The 23,843-nt window shown below is 39.8% G+C and overlaps 1 protein-coding gene across 14 annotated transcripts in view; it reads right to left on the bottom strand.

Annotated features, from left to right (window-relative positions):
• Ambra1 (autophagy and beclin 1 regulator 1) overlaps positions 1-23,843 on the bottom strand; it is a 189,251-nt gene that overhangs the window by 91,004 nt on the left and 74,404 nt on the right. For 9 of the 14 annotated variants that reach the window (NM_001134341.3, XM_008762030.4, XM_063284451.1 and 6 more), the window contains 3 exon segments: positions 6,226-6,326; positions 7,042-7,122; positions 20,910-21,089. In NM_001134341.3, the coding sequence (NP_001127813.3) occupies positions 6,226-6,326; positions 7,042-7,122; positions 20,910-21,089 (362 nt within the window). 14 annotated transcript variants of the gene reach the window in all.

Here is a 23,843-nt window from a genome sequence, read left to right as displayed (position 1 = left end):
AGGACAGCACAATAGAGAGAAGGGGAACAACAGAGCTATGGAGAACAACATTTACCTAGCTTACCAGAATCAAGTCTATATAAATATCAAGCAAATTCTAATAAAATATTCTTTGAAAATCAGTAAAGGCATTAAAATGGCATGGTAAATGGTATCATGTAATACAAAGTCATAGTAGGAGAAATCAAACCAAAAAAAGCACACTAAACATACAGAAAACAAACACAGAAATGATGGACAAAAATTCACAATAATAACTTTAAATGCAAATTAATTAAATAATCCAAAGACAGGACCATCTAACTCATGTAGAAAGATGTAGGCCAGTGAGAAGTTCAGCAAGTGAAAGTGCTCACTGGGCCTGACATTCCTAGTTTGATCCCTGGACTTTAGGTGGAAGGAAAGAACCAAATCCTAAAGCTGATTTAGAATAGAGAGAGCACTAGACAATGCCATGACATGTGCATGTCCACACATTTACATATCCACACATGTACATATACACAAATAATATATTTTAGAAAACTAAGACACAACCATATGCCTTCTTTTGGTTAAAGAGAAATCTAAATAAAAGCCACTCATAGTGGCTTATACATGGGAGACTCACTGTGGGTTTGAGGCTAACCTGGGTTAGAGAGTGAGTTCCAGGCCACCTCGAGCTACACAGTTTAACTATGCCAAACAAACAAACAAACATAAAAGCAACTAAGTTAAAAATCAAAGATAGAGGGGAGGGGGAGGGGTTAGGGGGATGTTGGCCTGGAAACTGGGAAAGGGAATAACATTTGAAATGTAAATAAGAAATACCCAATTTAATAAAGATGGAAAAAAATTTAAAAAAAATCAAAGATAGAGATATCTTAATGACAATATCAAAAACACTAATAAAAAAGTAACAACACCAAAGGAAGAAATACACAATTCAGCAACAATAGTTTGTTTCAACATCATTTTGACAATGATAGAACAAGACATAAAACCAACAAGGATACACAATACATTAACACTATTAACCAAACATCTACACAACTTCATCTTACATACACAGAATACACATTTTGATCAAGTACACATTTGCTGTGTTAACTCATATGCTAAGCCAAAAGACAAGTTAGAAAATTTTTAAATATCTAAAATCATTGAGTATGTTCTTAAGCCACATCAAAATTAAATAAGAGATTTTTTTTAAAAAGGAAAAAGAAAATGGAGACAGTTATAAGTATATGGAAAATGAACAATACATCCCTAATCAACTAAAGCAGTGGTCTTCAATCTTCCTAATGTATTACCCTTTAATATAGCTCCTCCTATTGTGGTGAACTCAACCTGTAAAATTATTTCATTGCTACTTCACAACTGTAATTTTGCTAATGTTATGAATCAGAATGTAAGTATCTGTATTTTCCAATGACCTTAGTGATCCCTGTAAAAGAGTAGATCACACACATTCCCAAAGGGTACAACCTACAGGTTGAGAACCACTGGGCTAAACTATCAAGGGAGAAACAAAGATAACTAGGCACAAGCCATCTCTAATCTAGGACATTTGACTAGATTTTAATGACCTGTGGATAACAACAAGAAAAACCTGACACTTCCCATTGATTTTAATCAAAATAGTGAATTAAGTACATCAGGCTCACATCTGCCAGGAACAGATGCTCATTAGGATGAAAGTCAAGAGGATTATGCAGGGCAGATAACATACCCTACATTACTCAGGCCCTGTCCTCAGAAGATTTTTATTCTTTACAAGTAATTAAAAGGAAGCTATCCTGTGCCAGAACTTCTCATTTCACTTCTCTGAGGCTTCAAACATGTCAAAAACTATTATAACCTTAAGAACCTTTGAGAGATTGTTGAACTCAAGTAAAATGGCTCAGAAGACAGAAGACAGTTAAGTAGACCAGCTTTGATCTCCCAAATCTGCTTCTCATAGTACTATGATGGGCAAATTTCTTGACTTCTCTGCTGGGTAGAAAGACTAATTCCAACACCACTTCACAGGGTAGAAGAACCATTTACAGAAACGGTGTATGGAAAAGTACCAAGGACCACACCTCATCCCAAGGCAGTGCTCAGCTTCATTTCAGTCTCTGCTAAAATGTCAACAAGCCAAGGGAAGCTTTCTAGACTGCTACATGCCCCTCTCCATATACTTGTTAAGAGATGCCAGAGCATTTAAGTGTGTGTGTGTGTGTGTGTGTGTGTGTGTGTGTGTGTGTGTGTGTGTGTGTGTATATATTCCTTTATTTGTGCTAACCAGGGTTGATAGGTATGTGGAGACTAGTACAGACCTACAAAATTGTGAAGACACAAAATAAAACAAAAAAATAGAGAGAAGAGATGAAGATTAACAAACCACTGGAACTTGGGTACAAGGGCTTAGTTTGTCTAGGATCACTTCTGGTCTCTGGTGGAAGAGAGCAGATTTTAAAGGATTTTAATTTTCCACAAATCTACTTTTATGGTTGTTTTAGAATAGCTATGCTGAGAGCCCACTGGAGACTCATTTGCTACCACAATGCTGGTCACAACTCTTAAAACTGCAGACATGTGCTTGCTTTGTCCCTGTGTAACTGCCAATTTCCATTCTACCCCTTTTGTAAAGACCACTCACCATTAAGAGCTTCTACTTATGTTTGGAACGCAGAACTAAGCGTTAAGATATGATTTACCACCAAGACTCCAAGACACAGGAGTGCAGGGATTCTGTCTGTTTTATTTGAGACTGGCCCAGGACACTGACTGGACTATAACAACAGCAGGACAAGTATTTGCCAAGTGTAACTGTTGTAGAACCATCTCAACCTTATTCCAATCACATAAGAGAAAAGTGCCTTTCCAGGAAAATTAAGAATGGTTACTGTTAAAAGACCAATTTCTCTTGCACTCTGAAAGTCATTACTATAGCACCTCAATTACATGATCACAAGCAAATTTAATAAAAAGCAAAACATCTATATTCAAAAGAACAAGAAGGCTCAGAGAAAAAACTACTATTATAGTAAGATTTCCCTCAGCAAGTACCACTCAGATATAAAGCTTTGGTCACACCTAGGAGCATTTAAAACAATAACAAAAACAAAAAAACAAAAACAAATAAAAAAAAAAGGCAATTTAAAAAAAAGGGGGGGGGGGTTGGGGATTTAGCTCAGCGGCAGAGCGCTTGCCTAGCAAGCGCAAGGCCCTGGGTTCGGTCCCCAGCTCTGAAAAAAAAAAAAAAGAAATGTTTAAAAAAAAAAAAAAAAAAACCATCCTGAAGGTCAGTGAAAGCTTCCCAGGAGCCCTTTCTGACTTCTACATTACGGTCTTGGAATAGGAATTCTATGTCAATAATTGTGGGGCAGCAAACTAGGAAATGGTTGGGAGGGAAGTCTTGCAGTCCATTACCTGGGCTCAGTCCCTGGCTCCTATCCTCTCTAGCTGAGGCATGCCCAGGAACACCAGTGTTTCCTCCACTGTACATTACAGGACAGTTGTCTCAGAACTACTGCAGGACTGAAACAAAACTTTCAAAGAGGAAAGATAAAGGAAAAAATGGCATAGCTGTTAACAGAATATAGAGGGATATCCAAATATCTATGCATGATGACAGCTTCATAGGAAGTCCCAACAGGCATGCTAATGTTGATATTGAGAAAATGAGTATTAATGATGAAAAGAAATAATTGCTAACTTAAGCATAAGGTTCTAGAAGTCTAGATTTTCTACTCTTGGTGACATTTAGAATCACTTGATTTTTTTCCCTTTAGCTGTCATGCCCATCCATAACCTATAAAATGTTACAATATGCCCCCTTACAGTTGAATGCATCTGTAGGGACATACAGGCCTGCAGTGTTCAGGCTACTGGTCAGAAAGGAGGGAACGGAAAGTAAAGGTACAGAATTACTAGAGCAAAGGGAAAAAGAAGAGAAAAGAAAATAAAAGACCATACAGCTGTTATTTAAAAAAAAAAACAAACAACTTAATACCAAGGAAACAGAGATTTTGCTGGCAGAAAAGCAAGATATGCCATATGGAGTGATAAAGACAGATGTCTGGAACAAAGAGGAGGGCAGAGAACTCTTTGGTATCATTGCCTGGCAGCAAGTAGTTATCTTTCACAAGCCTTCAGCCAAGCCACATGCACAGACAGGCACAAATCCACTGTTTAACAACCAGGGCCAGAGTCATCTTCCACTAGTTGTCTGGAGATTGGAACAATCAGCATACCTAGCAGGCCAGGACCTATGAAGTCCTAATGTCTGCCAGAGGAACTGCTGAGGACTGTGGGATTTTATGTTAGGTCAAGGGGAAGACCAGATCCTATGGCCTGATACCTGCTACACAGCATGGTAATGTCCTAAATCAAAGCTGGGCATGGTGGCTCAGGCCTTTATTCTCAGTTTCAGAAGGCAGAATCAGGCAGATTTCTTTGAGTTCAAGGGAAGCCAGGTCTGTACAGCAAGTTCTAAGTCAATTATATATAGTGAGACTTTATGTCTCAAAACAAAACAAAATACATGGGTCTAGAGATGCATACCTTTCTACCTTTGATCTCAGCACTTGGGAGTCAGAGGCCAGCCTGATCTACATAGCAAATTCCAGGCATGGAATACACAAGGAGACTATGCTGCATTTTAAAAAGGAAAGGAAGGGAAAGGGCAGGAAGTAAAGGGAAGGAAAAAAAAAAAGGAAAGGGGTGAGGGGAGAGAGAGACAGACAGACAGACGACAGACAGGGGGTAAGTGTATCTTTGAACCAAAGCTACAGTGTGCTTCATTCTCATAGCCTCCCAGTGCCATCTTCACACTGGCTGTCTTTCTACCTTTAATCATTACATCACCCTGTTTTTCCAAAACAATGCCATTTAAAATTTTCTAATAAAGACCCTGTAAAGATGTCTAATAAACTTGTTTTGTGTCTTTTCAGACATTATATAAGTTGGTGGTGAAAGTGATGGGAAGGGGACAAAGCATGTAATAATGAAATAATCTTCAGCACAAAAAATGGCCCTCTGCTGTGTTCCCTTTTCTGGAGACTGTCCAGAAGCAGCTGCATACAATCTGTCCTATCATGCCTCCCAGCCCTAAAACTTGGATCACTAAAGGGGTCCCTCATCGTAAACCACTGCAACAGTGCTTGCCCAGCCTCTTTTCTACCCTTTGGAGCTCTGAGCTGCCTCCTTCCTCATACTATTCCAGTGCCTAGAATCTTCTTGGGCTGGCAGAAGCAAATGAGTGGAGAGCTGTGCAATAAGCTCTTAATTAAAATCACAGGATCTAGCTCATGAGTATCTCACCAACTGAACCATGAATAAGACACCTTTATCACCCAATTAAGGCACAGCCAGGATTTAGTTACTTATATTAAGAAACAAATGGTTTTAAAAATTCTTCTGGACCTATCATGACTGCCCTCCAAAAGACCCAACAAGCAGCTGAAAGAGTCAGATGCAGATATGTGCATCCAACCAATGAGCAGAAGCTGCTGACCCCTCTGATTGAATTAGGGAAAAGCTGAAGGAAGCTGAGGAGGAGGGCGACCCTGTACAAGGACCAGAAGTCTCAATTAACCTGGGCCCCGAGATCTCTCAGACACTTGATCACCAACCAGGCAGCATACACTAACTGAGATGAGGCCCCTAACACATATACAGCAGAGGACTGCTGGGTCTGGGTTCAGTCAGAGAAGATGCACCTAACACTCAAGAGACTGGAGGCCCCAGGAAGTTTAGAGGTCTTAGCGCCGTAGGGTGGAGACAGGGGATTACGAAGGGGAATGGGGTGTGGAACAATCCGGAAGGCGGACCGGGAGGGGAATAAAACCTGGAGTATAAAAATAAATAAATAATAATAATAAATTCTCCTTCCCAGATAGGCAGTATGTGTGCCTTTAATCCCAGCACTTGGGAGGCAGAGGCAGGTGGATCTTAAGGAGTTCAAAATTAGCCTGGTCTACAGAGTGAGTTCCAGGACAGCTGGTGCTATACAAAGAAACCCTGTCTTGGGGAAAAAAGTTTTTTCCCTTCTTTGCACGCCCCCCCCCCGTTTTTTATTTGTTTGTTTTACAAAAAGGCCTGAAGGAAGTAGAACTAGGCAAGAGAGACAGTTTCTCAGCTGTACTGATTATTGCCTGGAAGTAAGAAACTGCGTCTAACACCTGACAGATTTTAGCTGATGCTATGAAACTATTATATCAATACAGAGAAAAGAGGAAGACTTTTCAGCTTCCTTACCTGCCAGGACCCTGTTAACAGAAGAATGAGTAGCCAAGCCAGGCTGTCCACGCTCATGAAAAATCCCAGCATAAGGCAAGTACTCAGGCAGCAAAAAACGCCTGTAAGAAGGAATCACATGTGAAAGTCAACTAAAGATTACCAAACAACAAAGGAGCTACTACAGAGTTTCAAAATTGTTGGCTAAGTAAGGCTGGGCATAATGGTTTACAACTATAATCTATAAAGGAAGATTGCAAGTCCTAGGCCAGACTGGGCCCCAAAAGATACATTATAGCGAAATATAGCCTAAGAAATATAGCCTAACATAAAATCTACAGGATTTGTCCTTTCATAAATGTGCAACTCCTTATTGCCTTCTTCTAAAGTAAAGCTAGTTGGGAGAGATGCACACCTGTAATCCCAGCAACCACAGGCAGAGCAGGCAGATCTATGGGTTCCAGGCTAGCCCGGTTTGCATAATGAGTTCCACGCTAACTAGAACCACATAGTGAGACTCTGCCACAGACTTTTCCTTTGAACAGTATGCTCTTGGTGTCACTTTTCTATCTCTATGCACAGTGGCTAATAATCTTCCCTTAAATGTTTAGATGGCAGGACCAGAATATAGAGGCTCACTAGGAAACAATTCTCTACATGGATGACCCAAAGGCCAGAGGGTGGTGTAGCTCAGTGGCAGTGTGCTTCTCTAGTATGTGCCAAGACTCTGGGTTCCAGTTCTGGCGCTGTAAAGCCAAATTAAACCAAACACACAAACATGAAACCCTAGGCTTTCATCAAGGATCCTTCAACGCTTACTTACAACGCAGTTCTTACCTTGGGACAAAGCGTCCAAGTGATGGTGCAGACATTCGGGCATTTCGGGGAGCTCGGTGCCTAGATCTGTCACCATTGTCCCTGGAGAAAACAGAGAGACTACATATAAGACAGTTACTAAAGCAGAATTATTCACCTGCCATCAAAACTAAGCATCTCAAACTAAAGGCCTACACCCAGGAGAGGAGCTCAAAGGAAGCAGTTATCTATTGGTTAACTTAGGTAACTCAGTACATAAAAGCTAGCCCTGAGTCAGTGTGGTCTTTGAGCTCTGTAGTATCTGAAAGTAATCCTACAATCTGGAAAGGCTACATAACAATTTATTCTTCTTTCTTTTAATTCTTGAGAGAAAGAGTCCCTCTATGTAGCCCTGGCTGTCGTGGAACTCACTGTGTAGGCCAAGGTGGCCTTGAACTCACAGAGATCCATCTGCCTCTATATCCTGAGTGCTGAGACTAATGGCATGCACCACCACACCTGGCCCAGGAATACCTTTTTCTTCATTTGATCCCCTTGGCAGAAAGACTGACTAACAGAGATGGAGATTGGGAGCTAAAGACAAACTCAGTGTTACAGCCCCTGCCTGCCTGGCATATGTAAGACCTCAGGCTCATTCCTTAGTGTCTTGAAAAAGACAAGCAGGGAGAGACTCAGAAATAAGGAAAAGCCCTCAGTTCCTTCTTTGAAAAACTGAACACTTACCATGATAAAAAAATATTAGAAAATGCACTTCTAAACAGTCAATTGATTACAAAATTTATTATAGATTATTAAGCACCATTTATTGTGTGCTTGCTAATTCAGTTCGATGTTGGTAATGTCGTCCTACTTAATCTCTCTAGTTATCCCACGAGGTGTTATTAGTCTGACTTTACATAAGGAAACTAAAGAGTCAGACGGGCAAACCCAAGGTCACAGGCTAGAATGTGGTTGACGGAAGAGCTTTGGGTCTTTTCACTGCATTTCACTGTTCCCTACAAGAAAAAAGGAAAGGAACTTCACGCGGCTTAAGTTTCCAACACATCAAAGAAACAATAAGCCAAAGGGCACTGGCTGGACAGAGCAGTTAATTAAGCTACTTAAACAATTCAAGAAATAAATGAACTTCTGAAAGCCTGATTTGGGACATCTGAATTCTCTCTTTGGATTATCTTCAAATCAATGAGATAATCTTCAAACTAGCCCTGGAACCAATGTTAAACACTTTCGCTTTTAAGTGGCCCACTGAGAGTTGTACCAACTAGAAACAAAAGCCTTTAAAGGTTTTATGTTAGGTACAATGGGCTGCTGAGCATTAAAAGCAATCAATACCAAGGCTATTAGAAGCTGATCCATTAGAAGTATTTGGGTTCCCCATCCCAAAAAAAAATGCACTCTTATTTTCCTAAGATATTGTATTTTGTTGACTTGAAACTCTGAATATAAAAGGAAGGATAAAGAGAAAGACATAAGATTATACAGATAGCAAAAAGGTAGCTATAATTTATAAGGAATGGGGGTTTGGAAAGATGGCTCACTGAATGAAAAGTTTGTCATCAGGACTGGAGTTCAGATCATCATAAGTCAACACACATACACAAAAGCATGCACCTACCCATTTTCCCCTCAACAGATTATCTACATACATATCCACACAGATACATAATATACAAACACACACACACACGCATGCACGCATACACACATCAACATATGTACATACACAAAAATATCAGAAGCTGCATAAATATAATTATTGCATAGCTCCTAACATGTACATGAAGAAGTTGAGTATTAAACAAATAAGACAGTACTCAGTATTGTTATTTTTCAAATTTACAATTTTGGTTATGACAAGTTAAAGTACAATTAATTTTAAAGTACAACTAAAGTAATGATAGCATTTCATTATTGTGTATTTGTCAATGATTGTAACCAATTATCATGAAAAGAGTTTAGAAAACATTTTAAAGTTTAAAGTGTGCCATGAAAGGAACAGAGAAAGGACCCTAGGCCTTCAGAAGACTGAAACTAAAGCTAGAAAGCAGCGTTACAGGGCAGGTTCTGTCCCGTGGCTCTGGACGGAGCTGCTCTTCTAGAAATCATCTGTGGAGCTGACACATTCCTACAGGTCCACAGATCCATCCCTTTCTGGCAACATGGACTATTATCCGTGAGAGCCAGCTACGACAGGCAGGGTAGTGGACAATCCTGAGGAGACACAATGCTCTTCTGAGAGAACATAAGCCTGGTCAGAGATAAGGATGACGAGTGACAAGGATGAGTGGGAAAAGTTTGACTCTTACAATACATACATCACAAACTTCTATTTGCTATTTTAGAATCTAAAACCTAAATGCAGTTATTTTTTCTTTTTTCTTTTTAATATAATTTATTTAATGTGTATGAGTATACTGTCGCTGTCTTCAGACACACCAGAAGAGGGCATCGGATCCTATTACAGATGGTAGTGAGCCATCATGTGGTTGCTGGGAATTGATCTCAGGGCCTCTGGAAGAGCAGTCAGAGCTCTTAACCGCTGAGCCATCTCTCCAGCCCGCAGTTATTTTTTCTATTTAAAAAAAAAAAAAAAAAAAAAAAAGAGGGTGGGATCTGAAGAGATGGCTCAGTAGTTAAGAACACTGGCTGCTCTTCCAGAGGATCAGTGTTCAATTCCTAGTACCAACATGGCAACTTACAACTGTCTAACTCCAACCCCAGTGGATCTAATAGCCTCATACAGACATGCATTCAGGCAAAATACCAGTCAATGTTCATCAAATAACATTTAAAGGAGGGAGGTAAAAATAGTAATTTTGTGTTATATAAGTGCTATATATAACTTAAGCGAAACACACACACACACACACACACACACACACACACACACACACTCTAAAGAAATGGTGAGGGTGGGCTGAAATACAGCCACATGTAATAGCTTTAAAATGTTTGGAAACGGAAATATTATATACAAAGGAAAATAAGATCACAGCACTCAGGAGGCCAGTCTGGGCTGCATAGTGAGACCCAATCACTAAAAACAGACAAAGACAGAATGGGAATAGCTAGCTCAGATATAGGCAAACTCTCAAGTGGATGACACTCTCTATTCAGGTCTTTAAGCATCTTGGCTAAAGATGGGTCAGCAGGAGCTGAACAGCATCTCAACATCATTCAGGTAAGCCTCTGAACTCAGTGTTAAAAAACTCCAGCAACAGAGAAAAATGACAGGACAGGAACCTCAACTATTAGGAAAATATAAAACATGGGAAACACACAAATGAGATGTTTGAGGGAGAAACCAGCAAAATCCTCTAGGAAAAAAAAACAGCATAACAGATGAGCAGCACAAATGTTTATTTAACCAGAATAAACCTTGAAAATATGTTAAGGTAGCAATGATCAGAATGTATAAAAGCCAAAGTGGGTGACAAGATGGGGAAATAATTTTGACACAGCTCCAAATAAACTCAAGGTGGGAAGAATAACTGATTTTATTACCTAGAAAGAAGGGGGTTTGGAGACGAATGGGGACAGAACAACAAATTTCATGCACGGGAGATTTGGGGGGAAGATAATGACAAGAGCTCCAGGAAAACATTAGATGCACTTAAAATAAGGTATTTTAAGAAGACAAGGAGCCTGCTATTCACTTCACCGCTAACACAAGGTAGGCAGAAAGCAAGCTGCAAGAGTTAGAAAGCAGTGAAATAAGTCAAACAGGACTGAAGACAATGCCAGATGAACAGATCTATAGTTGGTTGACATTAGCAATAGTAACGTGTGCTAAACACTGGGCTCTAGAATAATATAGTCAACAACCTTTAATGGGAAGGAAATAAAGAACAAAGTGTGCAGATATGCTAGTACTATCTCTCTACCAAGAACTACTTTAAGGGAGCATCAGAGAAATCCCCATCAATTTTAACATTCAGAAGCAGCCTGTAAGCCAGCAGGACAGAAACTGGCTGTACTATTAATGGCCTTCCCAGTTGTTGAACTCTATGCATCTTTGATTAACTCTCAGAGGGGTACTTTGGAGAGGGAAGGGGACTAAAATTTTGTTTAAATTATTTTATAAAGAAAAAAAAATCCTTCAAACATGTGCTGAATAAAAGACAACAAATCTCCAGGACAAAAGAGACACAACAGCAATCTGTTAAATGTCCAGGATTAATAGCCTCAGCGAGAGACCGTAATTTAAATGAATAAAAAATATCCCTACAGACTGTTGTCTGAGCCCTGACCAGACAGTCAGGTTGTCATTGTTCCTCAGTGACAAACAGCTCTGACATGAGCCTTGAGGAATGAATTTATTGGATTCCTAAAGCTCAAAGGCCATTGTCTTCCCAACAGTACTTTTGATTTTGCTAAAAAGAAAACAAAACAAAACAAACAAACAAACAAACAAAAAACCCAACCAACCAACCAACTTGTCTAAAAAAAAATATTAGAAGGCCTACTTAGCATTCTTGTCTCTGAGTGGCACAGTGACTTTGGTCAGTTCTTTCCTTACTGCTGCTATTAGAACTGAGGCACGGCCTCTATTTCCAGAAACTACACTTACAAAGGTCTTAAATTTTTGTCCCAGCTGACATCCTTTTTAAGAAACCTAACAATGTATGTCTCCCAGAACAACAGAGTCTTAATTTTTCTCCAAGGAATAGTAATATGAGATAATTATAATTTACAAATTCTTGTCCTCCCTTCTTCTACCTCCTAATCTCATTTGCCTACATTATGCAAATTTATATTCATATTGTGCATTTTCTGATAAAACAACATATAAATCTAAGTGGTAATGTCTTCCTCCCTGGACTTCCTAGCTATTTACAATCTTCTATACTTTCCCATTTTCAGCCCAGACACAATCTATTATATTCTATTTTCCTTTCTTCATTTCTTATTCTCCATTACCCAAAATAAACATTCATAATGTATTTTATTTGTTCAGAAAGAGTAGGATTTCTATAGCTGTCAAGCAATGTCACACATTTCTAAGCAACCGGTCATAATCCTTGGTAAAGTAGTATTTGTAAATATATTGAAGCTTGACAAATACTAGATCGCTTTTTCCTCTTCCTCTTCAGGAGGTCCCCTTACTTTCTGAGAATTCTCATTATTTTCTCTTTGCTGAGTATCAAGGAAAATCTTCTAAGGCAGTTAGCACCAAGAGAGATCCAAGAACCTTAGGTGCTAAAAGAAGCACCAGTGTTGTCCAATTTCCTTTGCTATCAGACACTGGAACCTGGGGAACAGGACTTGTTCTCAAACCAGTTTTTCTACATCAGTACACCAGGAAAGTAGGCCCCCTTCACTACTATTTTTTAGAGTTTGCTATCTAAATAAGCACTGAATAATTGCCCCAATACACACAAAATCCAAACTTCCAGTTAGATGTTTCAAGCTTTTTATAGCACAGGCTCAACCAAGACTAGAACCCAGACAATAGGAGTTAGCAAACAACGATAAAAGATTCCAATTCCAAGCAATGCTGTTCTAAGGGTCACTCATTAACTTACAAACACTTCTAAATGGTCTCTAGTAATAGTAATCAAAGTCTGAGGAAGCATTCTATCTAGAGAAGTAAATGAGATGGCTGTCATTTCAAAGGCATCCACAAATACGCCTCTTATTCTTGGAAAACATCAAGTAAGCTTGCATAGCACCCTATACTTATAACGCCCCTACTCGGGAGGCCAAGGCAGGACAATCATATGAGCCCAGAAATTCAGATCCAGCTTCAGCAACATGCCCAGTCTTGAAAAACAACAAAAATTTGACACCCAGATAGGGACGATGATGAGTGTCTTTAGTTCCTGCATTCCAGAAGCAGAGGTAATCCCTGTGAGCCCATTGGCAGCCTGACCTACATAATAAGTTCCAGGTCATTTAGGGCTACAAAATACAACCCTGGCTTTGTTTTTAAAAAGGTATCTATGAAGAAAACACTAAGGACTTTCACAATAATTCTTAAAACATCTTCACTCTTACTAGTCCATTACTACTCAACTGGTTCTTCTACATCAGTTGACTTGTCACATTGTATCACCTTAATTAGGGTTGTCCAAGTAGCTTCCTAAAGCACATGCTTAGTATGGCTGCTTTTAATAAACAGAGTCCAAGTCTTCTGTCAGACATTGCAAGCCCGTCACAGTTTTCAGTTTTCTGATTTCTCATTTCACCAGCACGCTATAGCTGTAGACAGAGATCTATTCAGGCTTCCAAATAAGCCCTGATCTTTTACTTGTTATTTGCTTTATCTAGCATATTCTTCCTATACCCATCCTCCTCACAGATTCATCTTTCAAAGTCCAGGGGCTGGGGAGATGGCTCAGTGGGTAAGTGCTGCTGTGAAAACCTGACAACCTGAGTTTGGATCCCAGAACCCATGAAAAAAAAACTAGATATAGTGGTAACCTGTGTAGAATCCCAGTATATACCTCTAGGGAAATAGGCAGAGACAAGAAATTCTCAGAAGCTCAAGAATCACCTAAGTTGGTCATGCAACAGTGAACAAAACAGAAACAATGTCAGGTAAAGTATAAGATGAAGCCCAGTACATCCATGCAGTAGGCTGCAACTCTTCCCCCACTACTCCAACAACTCCCACACAATTTACAAACAAAAGTAGTCCTATTCAGTCTTCAAAGCCAAGCTCAAATTATGGAGTCTCCCATTTCTCCAAAATCTGTTCTTGTTTCCTACAAAGCTGGTTAAACATTTTATTGTAAGTATTGTATCACAGTCTTTCAGATATTTACTTTTTACTTTATATTTTATTATTTATGTATTATGTATGAGTGCTTTGCCTGCCTGTATGCACCATAGAGGCCAGAGAGGCACTGAGTTGCCTAGGACTGGAGGTATAAACAGCTGTGAACTGCTATGTGGGTTCTGGGAACTGAGTCAGGGTCCCCTGAAAGACCAGCCAGTGCTCTGAATTTCTGAACCATCTCTCCAGCACCCTTTCATATACTTAAATAAAAATCTGACCATTTTACTCTATAACTAAAATGTTTGAATTTCACCATCTTAACAGGATGAAGCTCATTTCAAAAGGCACACATGACTCTAAGATCTGCACTTCTATGACTCCCAAGGCTCATCTTTTTAGATAGATTTGAACTTTACAGTGACTATTATAATCACATCTATCAAAAATCAAGAAAAGCCAACTGTCAAAACAATTATGCTTTTCTTGTTTTGTTTTCTCCCAAGTTTAACTACAGAAAGACCCTATTTTTAAGACTGATGCCTGGCTAAGGATGTAGCTTAGTGGCACAATACTTGCCTAGCTGTCTACAAAGAACAACACTGGGGAGTTGTTTGTTTGTTTTTAGAAACAGGGTTTCTCTATGTGTAGCCCTGGCTGTCCTCACTCTGTAGACCAGGCTAGTCTCAAACTCACAGAGATCTGCCTGCCTCTGCCTTCCAAGTGCTGGGATTAAAGGTGTGCACTACCACCTCCCAGCAAGAACAACATCTTTATAGTGCAGTTTCTCTTACACTTCTAAAGTTCGTATGTGAAAGGAAGAAATAAGACCATTTCAAAATGATACATCCATCCATCTCTGAAGATTTCAGATGGCAAAAGCTGCCCTTCTCCTTCTTGGCTATGAGTTATATTTATTAAAGACAAGTCAAGAACTCCTACAGAAACCCTGGAACTTCCTAGCTCAGAAGAGAAAGTACAAACAAATACGAACTGAAGACATGTGGCTTCCCTGACAGAATTCCTGGCGAAGATTTGAAGTCAATGTAGGAGTCTCATTCAGGATCATTACCTGAGATCAGGAGCATTACTTATCTGGTTTTTAACATATTTCCTTTGCCAAGGGCTGAACTAAATCTCAGTTATATCAAGTGGGCAGAGTAAATTGTAAACTAAAGGTCAACAACTTTTCCTATGTCATGTCCAGCCAGATGTCAGGGCTGATAGCCTTTGGAACTCTCCTCAACTATATACCAAACACAAAATCTGTTAAGGATATTCATGACACAAGATGCCTAGCAAGGGGACCAGAAAAAGAAGCTCAGGCAGGTGAGGTGGCATATGCTTACAGTCCCAACTACTTGAGACGCTTGGGTGGGAACATTACCTAAACTCCAAAGTTTGCAATCAGTCTTGGAAATAAATCAAGAACCTGTCTCAAAAACAAAATAGAGGTAGAGAGTTGGCTCAAAAGTTAAGAATAGGGGTTGGGGATTTAGCTCAGTGGTAGAGCGCTTGCCTAGCAAGAGCAAGGCCCTGGGTTCAGTCCCCAGCTCCGAAAAAAAAAAAAAAAAGAAAAAGAAAAAAAGTTAAGAATACTTGCTGCTCTTCTAGAAGAAAGAACTGAGTTTAAGTCCCAATACCCACAACAATCACTTTCTGAAACTTCAGTCCAATGCCCTCTTCTGATGAGGCACACATGTGATACACATATATACACAGGCTAAACACTCATGTGGATAAAAGAATATAATATTTTTAAAGTATTTATTGGGCAAGGTGGTACACACACTTTAATCCCAGCACTCAGGAGGCTGCAGCATGAAATCAAGAGTTAAAAGTTACCCTAGGCTACAATAGTGAGACTATCTAAAATTAACAAAGGGGCCATCCAAGATCAGGTAGCTTGCCTAGCAGGCAAGAGGCCCTAGGTTCAATTCCTACTACTGCTCCCGCCCTACCTCTCCCCCCCCCCAAAAAAAAAAAGAAAGGAGGGAAGAAAGGGAAAAAAAGAGAAGGGGTAGGGGAGAGAGGAAGGGGAAACAATTCTAACTAACCTGGCGACACAACTGAAAGACTTAAAGATTCTCCCTGAGATTTTCCAAGTACAGCCCAGTGTCAAAACCATGAATAAAGAAAGGGTTTATTCTTTTCCATGCTAGCAACAATCCTTAAGAAGCTGAATATAATTACCAGTGGCTGTATGTGTGCAGGAAGTTATTTGTGGCTGATCTAATCTGAAGCATCTCTAGTTCTGTCATTAGCAAGTATCAGATTATTTATCCTTTGCCTTAGAAGGCAAAGTAGCTACAAAAAGAGGCAGAAAGGGCAGGGAAAGAGTCTAGAATCAGAAGTAGAATAACAGAAGAAAAGAAAGGTATAAGACTAGCTAGAATCAAGGGTCAGTGAGATAGCTCAGAATGTAAAAATGTTTGCCACAAAAACCTGGCATGGGTTTGACTACCAGATCCCACCATAGAAGGCGATAAATTAAGAACTACCCCTCCCCCTCTGGTTTTTTAAAACACGAATCCTCTATGTGTCCCTATCTATCTTGGAACTTGCTTAGTAGATCACGCTGCTCTTGAACTCAGAGATTTATCTGCCTTTATGGTCTGAGCGCTGGAATTAAAGGTGGGCACCGCCACTGCATGGCCACTCTCTTTCTAATAGTGATTTTAATTAAAAAAATTAAAGATTAGCTAGAATTATCATAAACACACACAGTATTCTTTTGCAAGTCTTAGAAACTACTGGAAAAAGGCACTTCTCTTGTGCTTTTTGTATTAGTTACCTGTCCTTTATCTAACGGGACAGTTAAAAATTAAAATAGGAATTTTGCTATGCTTACATGACAACTACATTCAAGTAAGCAGTCTGCGCTCTAACACAGGCAGACAGTAATGTCAATGGACAGACACACCTTTACCCTGCTTGTGAATATTTTATGCAAAGACAGTTGGCTGAGGACTTCAGAACAGACCTGCTGACAGCAAGTTTCTGGACATCCTATTTGTACATTTTGATAAACACCGGGATCCTGCCATTTCAACCCTCAACACAGACAGAGATGAATGGCAGGAGAAGATGCTTGCCTAGAAGACAGTCATCAATCCAGACTACAAAAGAATAGAAAATTTAACCTGACCAATTTCCAAGGGCATCCTCCCTGAGACAAGTCTGAAAGGTCTATTCCACAACAAGTATATGAAAGGACCCAAATATGATTGTACATCACTGTTATAAGATTTTAGATCTAAAGACAATAAATATTCTTATTCATGTTCTCTAATCTGATACATTTCTGATATGGTGATATCCTCAGTCAAAGAACAACAGATGAGAATGATTTATTAGCCCTTTTGTTTGGTCATTAAAAGGATTCAACAAGACAAGGCACAGGCACTGAAAAGCAGGGTAAGCGGCCGCAGCCACATGATGGATCAACCCGTCGCCAACGGTATAGTGTCGGTATAGTGCCGCAGGCTGCTCTGTGGCATTTGGGACTGGGCAAAAAACCCAAGAAACAAACAAACAAACAAAAAAAAAAAACACAAAAGAAAAAAATGTGTTTTAGTATAACAATTAAAAAAAAGGATTAAAAAAGGATTAAAAAAGGATTCAACAAGAATTTTAAATCTAATATTTATATATAAAAAGATATGCAAATAATCTACAATGAATACATCAGCAATTGTTATATATACATATGAGATGGATACTTTGGCTATAAATATCTATACTATATATACTATATATATACTTATAAATATAAGTTATTAACAACTCTGCATATAAACACTATAGTAGCTGATATTTTTTGATGATGAAAGAGAATGAAAGAAGACATAATCTGATTTCCTAGGGACTTTATGCATCTGGATGAAAACTGTTCAAGAACAGTAAAATGAATCTATGACTGAGAAAAAGGGAGAGTGGAGAGGATGATATTAGGCCTTACAGGTAGGATTGTGATGTGCTCAGAAAATACAGAAACCCAATAGAACAGTATCTCTCTTTAGGCAGATTTCAGATCACAAAAACCTTACCTGCTTCTCTATACTAAAATAGCTATAATTTATGACTATATAACATTCTCCCAACCCCCCTCACACACATCTTTTCTGAGAGTTGGAGATATGGTTCAGCAGTTAAAAGCACTTATTGCTCTTCCAGAGGACCAAGGTTCAGTTCTAAGCACCCACCCACATGGAAACTTAGAACTGTCTGTAACTCCAGTTCTAGGTGACCTGATGCTCTTGTCAGGTCTCTGTGAACACCAGGCACCACGAAGGTTCACAGATATACATGTAGGCAAAATATCCACACACATAAGTTAAAAATTAATTATCCTGAGCTGGGTGGTGGTGGCAACAAAAGCCTTTAATCTCAGCACTCTGATGGCAGAGAGAGGTAGGTGGATCTCTGAGTTTGAGGCCAGCTGGTCTAGAGAACAAGTTCCAGGACAGCCAGGACTACATAGAAAAACCCTGTCTCGAAAAACAAGGAGGGAAGGGAGGGAGGGAGGGAGAGAGAGAGGGAGAGATGGACGGACTGACTAAATAACATCCTTTCTAGCTATCAAAGCTAAGGAATAGGATTATGGCAAATAAATTAGAACAGGCTGTTAATTTCTGCCTCTCCCTTGTGCACTAGAGATGAAAGGGAGCAACTACAACCAGTACTCAGCTTATAGGATGAATGGGACAGAAAAGATAGAAAAAGAAGGGACAGCAAGTCACCTCTTTCACTGGATGTCCTTTACTACTCATGTTACGGTAACTGATCCATAGCTGCTATCAAAAGCAAGATTATAGTTTGTACCAAAACCATCTTCTTCTAAAAGGCAAACATTTGGAGAGGGCCATATAGGTGGGGCATTAGGGAGATCAGCCCATGACTAATAAAGACCTAGGAAAACACTGGTAAGCTGATGAAGGAAAGATAAAGAAGGCAATGTAAAACAAGGTCATGCTGAAGCCCAGGGAGATGATGAGAGCACAGGTGGGTTGGGGGAACACACACAGAAGGCAGTCTGACAGAGGAAAATCGAGGGGGAAGGAAGGGGAGAGCGAGGAGGTGGCAGCAGAAGAAAGGGAAGGTAAAATGAGAACAGAACATTTTAAACTAACCCAGAACTCCATTGTGAAGGACAAGTCACGAGGCAGAGTACAGCTGAAAGGCATGATCCTCACATCACACCACTGGTTAAGAGGCAATTTCAACTTCAATTTCAAGCATGCATAGAAAGAGGCAAGGCAAGCCAGAGTCCAGTGTCCTAGAGCACTACAGAATAACTGAACTAAAGTCACCCAGGTTTTTCACAGTACTACAATGGCAGCAACCTCACTACAAGTGTTTCTCTCTCCTCTCTCCTCTACTCCTCCTCCATCACCCACAACTGAACTGTGTATGTGTGTTGCACGTGTGTGTGTGTGTGTGTGTGTGTGTGTGTGTGTGTGTGTGTGTGTGTGTTTATATGTTTGCAGTGCTGAGAAATCCAACAAAGGACCTCACATGCTAAGCAAGTGAATTGCAACCCAACCCCATTGGCATGTATGCTTAAACTCCTTCCCTAAAAGGACCCTTGTGCTAGAAAAATTACTACATCTCCAGTATAATGTATGTCATTATAGACATCTATAGGCTGGCCCCCTTCACTGTTGGTACATGCAGCCATCTTACCCAGGAGGACAGATAGAGAAAAGGGCATGCCGATGGTCAGAGAGCTGCCAGGCTCTTCTTCAGTGATTACTGACAGGACCAGCATACTCCTGCTCCATCTGCTTTGTGCTAAATCTGTATTTGTTGAACATTAAAATCTTTTCCCGGACATTGTATGTTCCTCCTTTTGCTTCCCAGGATTCAAATGCTCATGTGTTCACCATAAGCATTGGGAAGGCAAGCTGGAACAAAGGTTATTCCATTGTACCTTAGTCCTTTCTGGCAAAGACATCAAATATACCCTGTGGCTCTATTGCAAGATAGCTTGTGGGAAACTAACTATGCAGGTGACAAGAGGAAAATGGTTTGGGGATAGGTAAGAACCCTTAAGATTCCAGATCTACCAAGGCACGTCAAGAAGGGCAGAGGAGACTGTCATATTCCAATAAAGCCATCACAAAGGGGGGGAGGGGAATGCTTCTTTTTTTCTTTTGCATGTTAAAAAATGACAAAATGCAAAATCAAAACAAAAGCCAAATGTCTAATTTGATACAAGCTAGGAAAACTCAATTTTAAGCTGGGAGCACAACAAATGCTAGAAAGTCAGGAACAGAATATCCGATAGGCGAAACTCAGCAGGAGGGTTGGAAAGCACTGACTCTGGAACTCGGGGCTGGTCCTGCTCTTTGGCCCTGTCCTCACCCCACTCAACAACACAAAAAAAGAAAGGAAAAAGAAGAGAAGGGAGAGGCTGGAGAGATGGTTCAACAGTTAAGAGCACTGACTGCTCTTCCAGAGGTCCTGAGTTCAAATCCCAGCAACCACATGGTGGCTCACAGTCATCTGTAATGGGATGTGATGCCCTCTTCTGGTGTGTCTGAAGACAGCTGCAGTGTACTTGTATACATTAAATAAACAAATCTTTAAAAGAAGAAGAGGAGGAGAAGGGAGTGGAGAAAGAGGAGATGCATCATCAGCCCCAGTTGACAGTGGTCTCAAGCGAGTACCTTAACCTGACAGGTAGATCCAGGAACAGAAGACTAAGTGGAGGCAAGAGAGTCAGATCTCAAGGAATCAGTTTATTCAAGGAAATCTAATATTTATAATGAAACCTAATTGTCACCTCTACTCTAGTTAAGAGAAAAAGCGCCAAGCCTCCTGCTCTTTTTGTCCTGTGAAAATAGCCCAAGAAAAGCATTTCCACCATACACACCACTAAGAGACACAAATAAGATCAGGAGGGCAGCCAACCTCTTTCCACTCTGACTTGTGGCCCAATGGGCTGTCCCTTCCCAGAGGCTCTGGTGAATCAGCAGTGTAACTGCCAGAAATGGGAGTACTCCAGGTACTTGAAGCCCTACTGATCCTCAGCCCAGCTCGCTACTTAAAATAATAACTTAGGAGCTGGAGACAAGAGTACTCACCACTGCTACAAAAACAGTGGCCCACTCAGAAGCACTCTCAGTCTGGGAGGAAGAAGAAGGAAGCAAACTGAGAATATACTTACTCAAAGTCCTCAAATTCCAAGTCGGTTCCCTCTACTGATGGACCCTGGTTGTCTGAGGAAGAAGAGGAGGTGGAAGAACGAAGCCGATTCTGTTGGTAGCGCATGGAGCGCTGGCGAATACTGTCTCTCCTTGAGAGATACTGGATCATCCTCTGGGCGTAGTATGCAGCAGGAGATAATCTGAGAGAGACAGAGATGGACAAACACAAACTAGCACTAATGTGGGGAATACTGTTAAAGATAGAAAAAGCCAACTTTCCCATGGCATCTCCCTGCTGAGGCAGCACTGGGTATGTGAGAAATAGAGAGCATTTAACTCACCAGGAGGTTTGTGCTGCAGAATATGTATACCAGACCACCCCAATGCTTCTGTTCTGCGATAAGGCAAACAGGCCACATAATCAGTCATCTTCTCATCAAGAGTGGCCCTTTCCCAAGAGGACTAGCACTGGGCCTCTCTTCTTTCTCAGGCTCTTATGGAACCTGGCTTAGCTTCTAAGGGTGTCCTTAAATAGCTCTTCCTTACTCAGTGTCCAAACACAAAGTATAAGAAATGAAAAAGACTTTAGTAATCAAGTCTGGACGTTTTACAGATGAGAGAACAGGCCAGAAGATGATATAAAACTTAGATGATTAGCAAAGATACCCAGAGGTAACCTCTTTACCAGGACTTCTTTCTTCAACAAACACATAGAGCTCCAGCTTTCATCTAGCTCCTTATCATCTCTGTGAAACCACTATCTCCCTCACTCGCAAATTAATCACAGTTTTTTGTGCGTGGAAAAGTATCCAGGATAGGGATTGAGAGTCATTTTGTATTTCGGAGGAAAGAAAAACCTAATAGAAAAAAGAACTTCAAATTTGTAGAATTACAGCAATGGAGAAAACATCTCCTTTGCTAGGGTTCCAATAAATCAGTCTCGACTCCAGCTGAAATCAAGGACATGTCTTAGCTCTCTAACAATTTCTAACATAATTCTACACATTCCTTCCCATTCTTAAGGTTTTCTTCCATCTTTACAACATTCTTCTGTAATAAAGGCTATAAACCAAGAACAATAGAAAAATGTCTTATATGACAATGTTAAGAGATTGCTAAAGAACTCACAAGGATGCAAGTCCACCACTGAACTTTATCACACAGAAATACACAAGAATATAAATGAATGATATATAAATTACATGAGAAAGTTCATTTGTGACACTGTCATCAGTAGGGAAAACCTGAGAAAAACCCAGAAACATACCAATAGACTAAGTAAATTGTTTCCACACAAAGAAACACCAGGGAGCCATTAAAAAGAATAAACTGGCTGGGCAGTGACACAAGCCTATACTCTCAGCACTACAAAACTGAAGCAGATGGATCAGGAGTGCAAGGTCAGTATCAACACACAAGTCTGAAGCTGGCATGAGCTATATGAGACCCTATCTCAACATTTTAAGATGTATGTACATGTAACAAATACCCTTATCTACTCATAAGGCAACTCTTCTAAAAGAAAATTTTAAAGTAGAGAAAGGGTTAGTGATAGATATATACTGTCTATATATAAAAGAAAAAAAAATCACAAACCTGGGAGATTTTTACATTTTTATAATATTTGGATAGTGAAAAGGGGAGGTGTATTTTGTCTTACTGAGAATACTAAAAAAACTGACTTAGAATAGCTGTATTTAAATGAAAGAAAAGTATTTGTTGTTGGGCACACTTGTGTGACTGTAATCTCAGCTACTCAAGAGGCTGAAGGACTACAGCTGGGAGACTTGTAAATTTGAGGTCAGTTGGGCAACTTATGTTAGTAACAGAGGCACCCCCAAAACTGCAAACATCTTGCAGTTCCACCTGTAGTAACTCTGAAACTTTGTTCTCAGGAGTTCTACCTTCCTAGGCTAAAAGAGTTCTTGTAGTCAACTGCAATAGCACCTAAGGCTATAGTTAAAGCCGTCTATCCTTTGGGCCAGTCATTAAATAGAATTCTCAAGGAGCTGGCTAGTAATCATTGCAACTCTAAGTTTACATGTTAAAATAATATACTACACTGAGCACGCTGACTCCAAATTACCTTTGTACAGTAGGTGGGCAGAGACATGCAGAAGCAGAAGCTAATCAGACTACACCAAACTAATCAAACAACAACAACTATTTTCCAAAAGGCTCAACTCATGATATTTTCATTACTCATTTGGATACCTGTTATCAATCATTCAACCACTAAACATCAAACTTTGGACAGAAGTCAGTGCCTTTATGTTGTTCTTATTTTAACCTAACATACTAAAGTCTTCCAGCAGAAATTAAATGTGGATTAAATTTAGAGAAGAAAATATGTAACGGGCCAGAATTGAAGGGAACTGATGTGGAAGAGAGCACAAGTAACAATAAGTGCACCCATTTCTCAGCTATGGATGGTCAGAAAGAATAGGAAAAAAAATGGACTATTGCTGGTAAAGGGTTAGAAATAGTGTTATTGCTATAATATTGAATAAAGACTACCCTTTTGTGTAGAGACTTAAATACAGCATTGCATAATCCTAGTTGTTTAATTACATTATAGGAATTTCTTAAACTATGAAACTATGTTACCAGATACAAATAAACAAAGAAAGAGAGAGTTCTAACATAGTTTTGCCCTCTTATGTATCCAGGAGGAAAGGAAGGTTTTTACATACTTTAGAAAATGTCTCACAAAACCTTTCCCTATCCATATGATATAGGACACAAGTAAGAGGACAGAAGAAATGAGTACTACATGAGGAGATGGTAACGAATGCCCTTCTACTGAGGGGACCCAGGACCGTCAAGCAACCAGGAAATGTTCCAAGTGAAAATCTTAGGTATTTAAGAAGCCTTTCAATAGTAAAGAAATCCGAGCAGGAATAAATAACAGAGTGCATGAGAGGACAATAACCATAATCCTTACATTCTGAGGC

This window comes from Rattus norvegicus, chromosome 3 (assembly GCF_036323735.1).
Source record: "Rattus norvegicus strain BN/NHsdMcwi chromosome 3, GRCr8, whole genome shotgun sequence".
NCBI lineage: Eukaryota > Metazoa > Chordata > Mammalia > Rodentia > Muridae > Rattus > Rattus norvegicus.
Note: the sequence above shows the minus strand (reverse complement) of the source record. Positions and strands in the feature narration are given on the sequence as shown.